Source organism: Brienomyrus brachyistius, chromosome 15 (genome assembly GCF_023856365.1).
Source record: "Brienomyrus brachyistius isolate T26 chromosome 15, BBRACH_0.4, whole genome shotgun sequence".
Classification (NCBI taxonomy): Eukaryota; Metazoa; Chordata; class Actinopteri; order Osteoglossiformes; family Mormyridae; genus Brienomyrus; species Brienomyrus brachyistius.
This window is the reverse complement of record NC_064547.1, coordinates 14,616,045-14,629,367: the sequence shown is the minus strand read 5'-3', so window position 1 is coordinate 14,629,367 and position 13,323 is coordinate 14,616,045. Positions and strand designations below refer to the sequence as shown.

General features: G+C 41.6%; 1 protein-coding gene across 1 annotated transcript in view; it reads left to right on the top strand.

The window, feature by feature from the left end:
* dpyda.1 (dihydropyrimidine dehydrogenase a, tandem duplicate 1) overlaps positions 1-13,323 on the top strand; it is a 120,818-nt gene that overhangs the window by 33,194 nt on the left and 74,301 nt on the right. Inside the window, exons 7-11 of the mRNA XM_048976588.1 lie at positions 2,595-2,676; positions 4,583-4,670; positions 8,427-8,534; positions 10,137-10,306; positions 12,955-13,165. Of these exons, the coding sequence (XP_048832545.1) occupies positions 2,595-2,676; positions 4,583-4,670; positions 8,427-8,534; positions 10,137-10,306; positions 12,955-13,165 (659 nt within the window). The remainder of the gene's footprint in view (positions 1-2,594; positions 2,677-4,582; positions 4,671-8,426; positions 8,535-10,136; positions 10,307-12,954; positions 13,166-13,323) is intronic.

Genomic DNA, 13,323 nt, shown 5'->3' with positions numbered 1-13,323 from the left:
GTGGTGCAGTGGTTAGCACTGTCGCCTCACACCTCTGGGACCCAGGTTCGAGTCTCCGCCTGGGTCACATGTGTGCGGAGTTTGCATGTTCTCCCCGTGTCGTCGTGGGGTTTCCTCCGGGTACTCCGGTTTCCCCCCACAGTCCAAAAACATGCTGAAGCTAATTGGAGTTGCTGAATTGCCCGTAGGTGTGCATGTGTGAGTGAATGGTGTGTGAGTGTGCCCTGCGATGGGCTGGCCCCCCATCCTGGGTTGTTCCCTGCCTCATGCCCATTGATTCCGGGATAGGCTCCGGACCCCCCGCAACCCAATAGGATAAGCGGTTTGGAAAATGGATGGATGGATGGATGGTTGTATGGTATGACAAGCTTTTTAGTCTTGTACTGCATAAAAAAATTAGTATATTCAAATGAAGCAGTTGGTTTATGTTTCACAATGAACTGTCACCGAGGTGTTGAGGTGTTGATGCTGGTGTTCAGCAAATCATCAGCTCAGGGAAAAGGTGGATGAAACTGCTTGATGGTTACATTCAAACATTGTTTTGAGTGACTAACTCGGAATCAGCTGACTACAAATGTCAGTCTTTCATTGGTTCCTACCTGAAGAACTCTGCAGAGATGCTCTGTCTTTGTTGCGGTGCATAAACTTTTTATTGCACCTAAAAATACACCTAAAAGTTCAGAAGAATATACTCAGATATCCTACACAGTGGAATTCTATAATTAATTAATAAATGATTTTGTCAAATGAGTCATCCTTCAGCTCGTTGTCTATAAACAGAAGAGTATAAGTGTGGCATATGGCACAGAAGTCTAGAGGATCCAGTGCTCGATTCCAGTGATGAAGGGGCTTGGTGGCTCTGTAATAGCATGGGATTCTTTTTCTGGCATGGATTAGGTTTGCTGAGGCGCTTAGAGGGGAGGGCATGCTAATAACTACGAGGCAATTCTCAGTGCTGACATTTATCCAGTGGCGAGACATTGATCTCCTACTGAGAGTTTGAGAGGACAATACCTCCATCAACAGGGTGCGAGTGGCCAGTGAACGGTTTGATTGGTTTACGTTAAATGATGCAAGACACAAGTTAGCCGTTCTGCTCGTCGGACCTCAATCCAGTTGAACTCGCCGCCAGTTGAATATAGATTCTGTTTATCAGTATCTAACAAGAATCAGTTTTGTAATGTCTAGGACCTGCTCTCAATCTCTGTAATGCATTAATTATAATGTTCTAATTAAGTATGAAGGTCACACTTTACAGGGCAGCACAGTGGTTAGCACTGTCACCTCACACCTCTGGGACCCGGGTTCGAGTCTCCGCCTGGGTCACATGTGTGTGGAGTTTGCATGTTCTCCCCATGTCGTCGTGGGGTTTCCTCCGGGTACTCCGGTTTCCCCCCACAGTCCAAAAACATGCTGAGGCTAATTGGAGTTGCTAAATTGCGTGTGCATGTGTGAGTGAATGGTGTGTGAGTGTGCCCTGCGATGGGCTGGCCCCCCATCCTGGGCTGTTCCCTGCCTCGTGCCCATTGCTTCTGGGATAGGCTCCGGACCCCCCGCGACCTAGTAGGATAAGGACCCCCTGTGACCCTGAATAGGTTATGTGGTTTGGGAAACGGATGGATGGTGACACTCTACTCAATGGGGCACAAATGCTTCAGTTACTTCTGAAGTACAAATGATGAACAAATCATGAACGGATATAGTTGCTACTTGAGATTAAAGATGTGTCACATTTCGTTAATGAACAAACATCAGACTTACTTATTCCTTCAGTAGTTCACAAAGGTTTACAGAATTAACAGATTTACTAGTAACGAATATAGTAACTGCTTGGGATAAAACATAATCATGAATGATGAATTAACATGAGGTCAGTATGTAACTAAGACTTAGTTTGCGGTTAATTAATACAAATGTGATAATAAAATACTATTTGATTTGTGCCCCGTCAAATAAAGTGTTAGCAGTATGAATTTCCATTCTAACTTGTCTGATATAAACATCCTGCATGAACAGGACTCTCTTCAGCAGGAAGCAGCTCTTTGCTTTTGTTCAGCTTGGTCGATTTACAAAACAAGACCCTTTAACTGCATGTCGCTCTGAAAGCTGTACATGCACATTCTATTTATATAGTTACCTCTGAAGGGCACCGCTGAGATCAATACACAGGCAAATACGCTTGAAGGTTAAAAATGTTAATGAAATAATTAGTCATAGTCATTCTTAAAGGGCCTGCTTTTTCACTTCTTTTAATTCTGTGTTGTTGCATATTTATCTTGTGGCGTCGATGTGGGTTTTTTCCTGATGTGGGAAGGTGTGTTACCTCCCCCCCGTTCCCCCCACTGCTGTTTGAACATTCTGCTAACATTGTGTTTCCGTTTCCCCTCCAAATTTCAGATCTATGTCTATGTCATATAAAAGTTCTGCTTACATGTCCAGTACTGTTTTATATCCGTGACCCAAGGAAGATAACAGTGAACTGGGCATTTCAGGATAGATGAGAAAAACTGGAGACACAGATGCATCATTTCCCCCCAACTATCTGTGTGTAAAACCCTGAGTGTTTCTCTCTCTCTTCTCTGTCTGTTGTTTAGTGCTGGAGAGATTCCTCAGTTCCGGCTGCCCTTTGAGGTGGTGCAGTTTGAGATAGAACTAATGAAGGACCTGGGTGTGCAGGTAATGACCGGCCTCCTCACTCTTCTGCATCGGCCGGGTTCATCCAAGCGGCTGAGGCCACGGAAATCTGGAAAGATTAGCTGCCAAATGTCAGCCACGTTAGCTAAGAAAAATTAAAAGCAGCCATCGGGATGCCCGCAGGAAAGATGCCTCCTTCAGCCTTTGGCTGCCAGCATCCATCTGTCTGTTTCCTTAATGCCGCTCTGGTGATAAAGGGTAATCTATAGTCTTCATCTAGAACAGCAGCTCATGATTAATTTTGAGGAAGAAGCAAATTCCCTGAGTTGCCCGAGAGGTGATGAATTTGCATATTTTTAAAATAAATTTTCTCTTCCTGTTTTTTTTAATAACCCCTTTCATTAATGGCCACATTAGTCTTGTGAAATAAATGAACTGATTTATAGTTATTCCCATTATTTAAGTTCATTTATGGCAATAGAAAATGAAAGAAAAGGTATAAACATTTAGTACTTAACATTTACTATTATAGTCAGATTTTAGAGTCAGATGATCATCAAGGCCGTAGTTATCAAATTTTTAAATAATGTGCCTGAAATTGTTGTTTATTATGTGAATATGGTTGTATATATGGACAGTTGACACATCATTCTAAAATTGCAAATATCCTTAATATCTTGCAATGGCAATCTTTACTGTTCCATCCAAGGGAAGCCTTCAGTATATCTGTGAGTAAAGTGCATGATAGGATTAGTAAAATGACTTTGCGTTGTCACAACTGTTTTAATCCCAGTTCTATCTTATAGTCTTGGTGAGTCTTGGTGAGAATGGTCCTTGGGTAGAGATTCATCCAAATATTCATAGTAAAAGTAAGAATAGTGCTTGTTAACTGTAAACCTTCCTTGTCCCATAGCATCATACTATTTTCTGACGACAGGAAAATTGATTCTTCTCAAGTATCAGTACATGGAATACTGTAATCATTCATTGTCAATCACTGTTGGGTTTAACACTGTGGCTCTCGATGAAGTAGCAACAATGGTGGGACCAGTGTTTGACAGCCCTTGCAGTCCCACCTGCTGTTGGTTGTGTTACCTCGTCTCTCCTTATCCTTTCTTTTTGTTTCGTGGTTCAGCAGTAATATTTCTGACACCAATTGCATCACCAAGATAGATGGTTAGAAGATGGTCGAATGTATGAATGGTCTTAATTATTAATATTAATCATTAACTTGTGTTCAGTAGCTTGTATTGTACAGTACAGCAATACTGTTTTGATTTTTGGATTCTAAGTTGCTTTTTATTGAAGCAATATACCCCATGCATCACTTTCAGTTTGAACCAAACAAATGTGTTTGCAGACAGCTTCCTGCAACACTTACTTTTTAACCTCCACAGTTTTTCGTGTCACTTTCTAATTACTTTTGCAATCTTCCAACAATTTACAGTATGTACTTGCCTTTTGCAGATGCCACAGGTTTTCATGGCTACTGTTTCATGTGTAAGAAAATCACAGATTCTGCAGTCTGTCGTCCCTGTTTACATCTCGCCGTTCTGATCTTCCATGTATGACCCGCTGCCTTACCTCTGGTTGCCTGGCAATTGGAAGAAGACTCGGCATCGGCATTGGCTTGTCATCTTCCTTGCTCTCCAGTTATTTCCCAAATCTTATTGGGGACAATGTGACTTGGCCCATCTCTGGCACTTAACCATCTCTCTATTTGACTATCCCTGCCGGCCCCAGGAGGAGGGGCTCCCCCTTTGAGTCTGGTCCCTCCCAAGGTTTCTTCCTTCTAGGAAGTTTTTCCTTGCCACTGTCGCCTATGGCTTACTCACTGGGGGCTTTGGGTGAGGATGCTGTAAAGCGCTTTGAGACAATGTAATGTTGTGATAATGCGCTATATAAAAATAAATTTGTTGTTGTTGTATCTGCCTGTGTTCTTTTCTAGATTGTGTGTGAGAAAGGCCTCGGTCAGGATGGGATGACTTTGACCACGCTGAAGGAGGAAGGATACAAAGCCGTTTTCGTTGGAATCGGTTGGTTTTCCTTTATTAACCCCCGCTTGCTTTTTGCATTAGTCGCTAATTGCCTGCTGAAATGTCAGGTAAGACAGTAATGAAGCGAGTGGAAATGGAAAAGTGCAGTTATATAAAGCAGAAAAGTTCATACAACTTATTTATCTGATTAATTGGACTTTGGTGGTTCTTTTGACCCCTTGAAAATATTTCCGCTGCAATTTTATGTTATAACATCGATGGCTGCATGGTTACATTCACTCGTATGAAAGAAAGGTCTGGCAAAAACAGCCAAACACAAACGTTTTAGAAACTTGAAAATCTCATTCTGACCTAAGGTGCTCTTTCCTCATTCATGTCACATTGCAGTACCTATAGAAAATATTTCCTATAACTTCTGAAATCTCAGCATCTACCCTGACATTGAGCATTAGAAACCGCATTACGACGGGAGTTGCTAAGCTTGCCACATGTTTGTGTTACAGCGCGTATTGCAAGAGAAAATCCTGTACCATGAAAAATGCTGTGATCCACACTAGGTGACAGTAGGGAATAAAATGGTTACTATTACGTGTGATATTGTAGAAGTATGACAATGTTTATTAATGATGACATTTGTGTTGAATTCACTATAACATGACGGATGGCCTGTGTCCGGTGCCTCGTCGAGTGATGGGTGCGGTGCCTATGGGAGGCGACCGAGCCACTCTTACACTCTTATGTGTTGCTGATAATCTTTCAGGAAACAGCAATGCTTTATTTGAATGACTGCCCAGTCTGCCTATTATCATATCGGAAAGTATATAATTGTTGGATGATTGTTAAATAATAATACCTAATTGATATACTATGCATTTTTAGATACATATGATCACTATACATGCAGATAATTCTATATTTTGATAGATATATAGGTGCATATTATTATACATTTAAAAATAAAATGCATTTTTAATCTTACTGTCCCTGTACTGCTCCTATTAGCTTTGTGAAAAGATTAGGAATCCTACCAAACTAATAGCCTTAGGCGAAGGACTGTTATTTTAAGGAATATTCTCACTTTCTGTTTTTTTATATGTATAAATATTAGGTATAACCAGTTGTATGTAATGATATAATTTATGCTGATGGATCTCTCCTGCTCTCGCAACAATTCACTGATGTATTTGTGTACTTTGAGCTTGATGTAATACTATACATTTATCTGAGTCTACATAGTCTGACCTTAAAGAGGCTGGGATCATTTATGGACGGCGTCCATCACGGGGAGAATGCACTCATTCTGCCATAATGGCCAACTGATAGCAAAAGGGCGTTTAAAAAATAATACTCCACTTCAATTTCTCACTCATTTTAGGACAAGGTTAAAGAATATAATGTGAAAATGGCATTTAATGCGCTCAGAGTCTTTATTTATGTTAAATCTCTGTGTGCTTAGTTTTCCCGCACACAGGTTATCACCGCGGTCCTGTTGTTTGTTCACATTTGTGTGATTCACAAGGCCGGTGACCGGGTGTTGAATGGACGTCAGAATGAAGTGCTTTTCACTCTTAGCTTCGGGCAGCAATAGCTTCCCATAACATGTGATTAACGAGTGCCTGCCCAGTGGAAAATAATATGATTTATTGTTTTCAATGGAATTCGCCTGCTCATTGTCTCTTCTGTAATTGAGGCGTGTAGATCAGAGCAAAGTAAATGAGAATCACTCTGTGGAAAATGGAAGCATATTGCATATAAAAGATGGGGCAGAATAAAAACTGTTAGTGTTAAAATGTGCATTTTAACAGGCTTTTCTTTTTGACTTGTGATGAACCTAGTAAAGTCCATAATGGTTGGACCAGCAATCTTAGGGGTCAGGGGTCGATACCATGCCGAATTCTGCCGGAAAATGTCATCAAAATGAATTTTTAACCACACGCGTGGTACTGTAGAAATTAAGCCCGCGTAGTTTTATTGCCACGGACACAGATAGGTCTTGCTACGGATACGTTTGTCTGTGTGCTGACTGGTTGGCGATCTCTGTTTGCGCAGTCGGTTAGCCGTAATGTGCATAGATACTAAGGCGGTGTGGAGGAGGCCAGCGTCATGCCACGTCTCCATCTACAGAGAGAATGGGCCATTCAGATTATGACGAGGACAAACTTAAGACTTGTTTGTATGGTCACTGAATATTCTGGGTGGTCAAGTGGCCCTCCGTGTCTGTGCAGAGTTTTGATAGGATGCTCCTGAGGGGGCATGTTGGCAGAGAGGTCCATAGTGATTAGCTGCCCATCCATTTCCAACCACAATTAAAAAAATATGCATTGCATGCCTACACTTTTCAATTGTGTTTGGAATCATTTAAAACGGTTCCAATCTTTTTTTTTTTTTTGCATCAGTATATTTGTTCATTTTCTTTCATCTGAATAAATGGTTAAAGGTCACATTGGATGAAACTTGAGTTACTGTAAATTTGTGTTGAAAATGTAACACTTTGGTGCATTATACCACAATTTATATTTAGCTTGAAATTAAGTACATTATATCCTCATTACGGCTCATAAATTGGGCAGCACATCACAGGTTAGATAAGCCAGTTCAGAGGATTACGGCTTTCAGATGAAACTGTTTATTAAGGTATGATAACGGCAGTGTTCCGCCCTTTGATGTATAGCGTTGGTGGCTCCTGTGTGACTTACGGTCATTTCATTGAGCACTGAGCACGGCAGTAAGCCAGAATGCATTTAACCGAAACCCAAATGACAGCTTGGTAATGAGATAGTGATTGATAATACCCCCCTCCGCCCCCCACCCCCGGACACACACCCCATGAACAGTATCCTACAAAATATGGATATCTATTGGGACTGGAGTGTTCAGTAAAACAAAACCACACTCACTTATGTCATTATAATTGATTCATATCGAGTGGTTGGTTCAAACATCTCATTATTCCACTTTCTTTTGATTAGTCCCATATTTAGTAAATAATAAATAATAAAGCCAGTGATTATAATGCAATTCATGGTAGTCTGTGTGATATCTGTTTATATAGATGTAAGTGTATATATGTATACAGATCTTGCATATGGTACATATATATGTATGATTATGTATGACTTAGAGTTGTAGTATGTCTCAATTCATACTATATATTGTGAGATATCTGTATGTCATATATAATCATTCATATACAACATCTTCGAATGACACTTTGACTTGCCTAGAGGCCTGTACAGATTTCTCATTATTTCATCACTTGCAATACCATTTAGAAAATCGGAATTAATAAACCAAGTACATCTGGAGACACCAAATGTGTTAGCACCAGGGATATCGCAGCACGCATTGTGTCGAGGACGTCCTGTTCCTCATATCTGATTAGCAGGAGACACGGGGGAACAATCTCAGCATCAGAGCTCCCGGTTAACAGGCATCGAGCACTCGGCGAGTATTTTGCTCGAGTGAACAATTACAAATCACACTTGTTATGGAGCACGCATGCCGTTTTGGCCTGGCTTGACACTTACTGAGTAGGATCCCATTAGAATCGGGCGAGCTCTTACGAGCCTCTTCAGCTGTGTGCGCTGAGATATGCACGTATGGTGAGATCCAGTGATAAGTCATTCAGGCTTACTTCTTGTGGTCGACAGTGTAAATATACAGTATGCCTAGGGTGCTATTTTCATCTCCAGCAAAACACAGAGACATACATCTGTGTATTGTTCTTTGACAGTATAGTATGTATGATATGAATATAAATATTTTGTTGTTCTTTTGTTCTCCGTGGTCAAACAGGTCTACCACAGGCAAACAAGCACAAAATCTTTGAGGGTCTCTCAAGGGAGCAGGGTTTTTATTCATCAAAGGACTTCTTGCCAATGGTTGCCAAGGCCAGCAAAGCAGGTAAACAGTTCTCCCACTGACGGAAAATCCGCACGTTGAACTGGGGGTGAGTCTTCGTCATTGTATTCCCCTGTGGCGAATATTTACTCACATTCATTTCCAAATTTTATAAGTTGGGAGAGAGGATTGCAGTTCTGCTCTTCTCCCTTTCGTTTTTTAAATGGACATCTGCTAGAATGATGTCATATGTTTCATATCCAGGCTTTTTGTTCTGTGAAAATGCATATTGTGTTGAGGTCAGAGCAAAAATGCTGCTAAACTCATTATATATAAATATTTCAGAGTGAAAAAAACGAGTAAGAGCACTTTCTTGTGTAACTTTTTTCTTCTCAAACTTTTCTTACAACACTTTATCCTTCACAATGTCCGCGCAATAAACACAACTAAATATAAGGGATGCTTTAAAGTGGGCAGGAGGTACAATGTAAATACAGTCATTTCAGAAGTAATGATATGCTAGCAGCTGCTAAGTAGTGTGTAATATCAGTTGTTATGTATGTTCAATTTTGTCGCCTAATGCAAACCTGATTTGTGTAAGTCGGAAGTTTGCTGGCTTAGCGTTAAGGCTGTACTTGTGCATTTGTATTACGTGGATGTTTGCGAAAATGTTGCCGTTGTTACCCTTTAGCTTTTTGCAATAGTTATGTTGCCCTATATGTCACTGTGCCTGTGGAAGTGTGTCCTATCATCAATATTTGTGGAGCAGCAGATTATCCATGGTATATTTATGATTTATTATTACTTGTTATTAATTATTATTGTTATTATTAAGAAATCAGGACTGGTGCCTTACAGGAAGATTGTGATGAGAAAACTAAAAATGAATAATAATAATAATAATAATAATAATAATAATAATAATAATAGGGGCGGGGCGGCATGGTGGTGCAGTGGTTAGCACTGTTGCCTCACACCTCTGGGACCCGGGTTCGAGTCTCCGCCTGGGTCACATGTGTGTGGAGTCTGCATGTTCTCCCCATGTCATCGTGGGTTTTCCTCCGGGTACTCAGGTTTCCCCCCCCAGTCCAAAAACATGCTGAGGCTAATTGGAGTTACTAAATTGCCCATAGATGTGCATGTGTGAGTGAATGGTGTGTGAGTGTGCCCTGCGATGGGCTGGCCTCCCATCCTGGCTTGTTCCTTGCCTTGTGCCCATTGCTTAGGCTCCGGACCCCCCGCAACCCAGTAGGATAAGCGGTTTGGAAAATGGATGGATGGATGGATAATAATAATAACAGTAACAATAATAATAATAATCATATAAATACATTAAATGTAAGAATTACTTTAAAGAGTGACCTGAAATGTTGTAAACCTGACCAGCTTGCGACAGTCTGTCACCTCACACATGCCCCCCTCCCTCAAGACCCTGTTTCATTGTGATTTAACTACTGAGAAAGTCAGGTTCACTGGCACCCAAAATTTTCCTATAATTTGAGGCATATTAGCAGCCAGTCTGGGCATTCTGCACTTGACCATTGTATTCAGTCAAGATATGTACTTTATCAGTGGCCTGGCTAATGTGAAGAAGCAGTTGTAGAGCCGTATACGTACTGAGGAGACAGAGGAAGAGGTGATATTTTGTGCCCCCCTCCACCCTAGGAATGTGTTCCTGCCGCTCCCAGCTTCCTGAGTTGCGGGGGAACATCATCGTTCTGGGCGCTGGTGACACCGCCTTCGACTGTGCCACCTCCGCCCTCCGTTGTGGTGCACGCCGTGTCTTCATCGTTTTCCGAAAGGGGTTTACTAACATCCGAGCCGTCCCTGAAGAGGTAGGGGGCCAACAGCGCTCCTTCCTGCTCTCCTTCCTGTGCTCCTTCCTGCTCTCCTTCCTGTGCTCTTTCCTGCTCTCCTTCCTGTGCTCCTTCCTGCTCTCCTTCCTGCTCTCCTTCCTGCACTTCTTCCTGCTGTCCTTCCTGTGCTCCTTCCTGCTCTCCTTACTGTGCTCCTTCCTGCTCTCCTTCCTGTGCTCTTTCCTGCTCTCCTTCCTGTGCTCCTTCCTGCTCTCCTTCCTGTGCTCCTTCCTGCTCTCCTTCCTGCGCTTCATCCTGCTCTCCTTCCTGCATTCCTTCCTGCTCTCCTTCCTGTGCTCTTTCCTGCTCTCCTTCCTTTGCTCCTTCCTGCTCTCCTTCCTGTGCTCCTTCCTGCTCTCCTTCCTGCGCTTCATCCTGCTCTCCTTCCTGCATTCCTTCCTGCTCTCCTTCCTGTGCTCCTTCCTGCTCTCCTTCCTGCGCTTCATCCTGCTCTCCTTCCTGCATCCCTTCCTGCTCTCCTTCCTTTGCTCCTTCCTGCTCTCCTTCCTGTGCTCCTTCCTGCTCTCCTTCCTGCGCTTCATCCTGCTCTCCTTCCTGCTCTCCTTCCTGCGCTTCTTCCTGCATTCCATCCTGTGCTCCTTCCTGCATTCCTTCTTGTGCTCCTTCCTGCTCTCCTTCCTGTGCTTCTTCCTGCTCTCCTTCCTGCTCTCCTTTCTGTGCTTCTTCCTGCATTCCTTCCTGTGCTCCTTCCTGTGCTCCTTCCTGTGCTTCTTCCTGCTCTCCTTCCTGCTCTCCTTCCTGTGCTCCTTCCTGCTCTCCTTCCTGCACTCCTTCTTGTGTTCCTTCCTGCTCTCCTTCCTGCATTGATAAGGCTTGTTACCATGAGTCTCGTTAAGGCACCTGCATGGGACATCCTCCGTCCTGGGAGTCACAGCTAGGAAGATAAAAATGTGTCTGTCAGTGATTGTTACTCGTTTCAGTGATGTATCAGGAAAAGGTAAGAATCTTCTATCCATCTTCCATAACTGCTTATCCAGTACGGAGTCTGAAAGTCCTGGGAGTTTGGCGATCGCAGGGCAGACACAGACAAATGCTACGAACTGTTTCATGTAGGGGGAACCAGGGACAGCTGCTGAATGGGGTCAGTTGTTGATTGGACTTTTAACGCGCTTCAACAAATAAGCACTTCAGCTAGCTTAAGGCTCCTACCAGCAACTGTGATGCTTATGAAACTTGTCACACTAAAAGTACACAGTTTAATGAATAAATAGCCAGATTCTATTCGGCAATTATCCCTGGTCTCCCCTATCAGTTACTCTTCGATCTCTCAGAGGCATCTGGAGTACCGGAAGAAATCTGCAACACAGGGGAAGCATGCAAAATCCACTGACACAATTCTGGGCTTTTTCAATAGCTTTCTGTTAAAGTTATGTAAGTCGCTCTGGCTAAGGGCGTCTGCCAAATGCTGTAAATGTAAATGTAAAGCATCCTTCTCAACGGAAAAATCAATTAATATTATTATTAATAAATGGATTAACTCCAAACAAAAATTGTAACTCACAGTAAGTACTGTTTGACATAAGGGATATCTTATGCAAAGTACATTTCTAACGATAAAAGACATTAAGGCTTCATTTACGCAGATGATACATTAGCAGTAATTTAGCTACTGCAGCGTATCCACTGTTTGGCATGTTTTTGTTAAATGAGCCCTTTATCTTTCCTGATGTGCGTTACATTTGTAAGTTGGGTTTGAGCTTGTTGCTATAGAGTATATGTGGCAGTTATTTATGGCCAGCTGATGACCAAACAATTGCGTCAAGGTTTAGTCCTCTGGAGAGGAGTTTACACTGAATGCTTAAGCAGTGCACTTGTTCTGAAATCACATAGGATATATACAGCTTTGCAGAGGAAATGTTTTCAAGCAGACAGAAAGTCATCCAGGCAATTTAATAATAGCTGTAACAACAACTACTTTTTTTTAAACATTTTTCTTTATTGTTCTACTCTTTTACTTCTTTATGCGTCTAAATATGTATTTAAAATTCAATGTAAATTTTAAAACTAGTTTCCGTGTTGCTTTTAAGTTTTGATTTGTGCAGATTATTTTGTGCTTCCTTTAAATACACGTTTTTAACCCGGAACCATGGAAACAGCTAGTACCATGGAAACAGCTAACAAAGCTGAAATAAATCAGAAAATGTGATAGCTATTCATATCTCTTTATTTAAAGAATCATTATGCTGAGCGTCTGCTGGCTTATGCCAATTAAGTTTATTTATATAATACATAATATTTTTTATTCTAGAAGGTGAATTCATCACAAGGAACTTTCATTTTAAGGACTAAAGATAATTCTTTCAGCAAATAAAACATATCTCCTATCTATATGTGTGTGTGTGTGTGTGTGTAAAAAATAACTCAATCGAAGCTTTTCCTTGGCCCATATTATTCATTCTACAATTGAGAGAGTTTACTCTCCTCTTTCAAGGAACTAAATTTTTGCAAATGATTTTATTAACAATGTTATTTAATGGATCAGCCCTTTGCAATAAAAAAAAACTTTGAGAACGTGGAATTTTACCTCTTCTGGATGGTTGGTTAAGATTTTATAACGTGTTGTTGATGCATTGATGCATTGATATGTATGCTTTGAATTTGTGTAGGTTGAACATGCCAGGGAGGAGATGTGTGAGTTCCTGCCCTTCCTGTCTCCGCGAAAAGTCCTCATGAAGGGCACACGAGTCTGTGGCATGGAGTTCTGCCGTACTGAACAGACTGACGCCGGTGACTGGGTCGAGGACGAGGAACAAACTGTACGCCTGAAAGCCGATTACATCATCAGTGCCTTTGGCTCGTTGCTTAGTGACTCCAAAGGTAAGAATTTGTTCGGAACAGTAATGAACCTTTCTCTGAATCACAGGAATTCCTTCAAAACAAAATAATGGGTTTGGTTCATCCTTTCCATTAAAACCATAAAAACATCACATAGACCTGTCCTAAAATAAACATTTAAAAAAATTTACTGTTCTCAG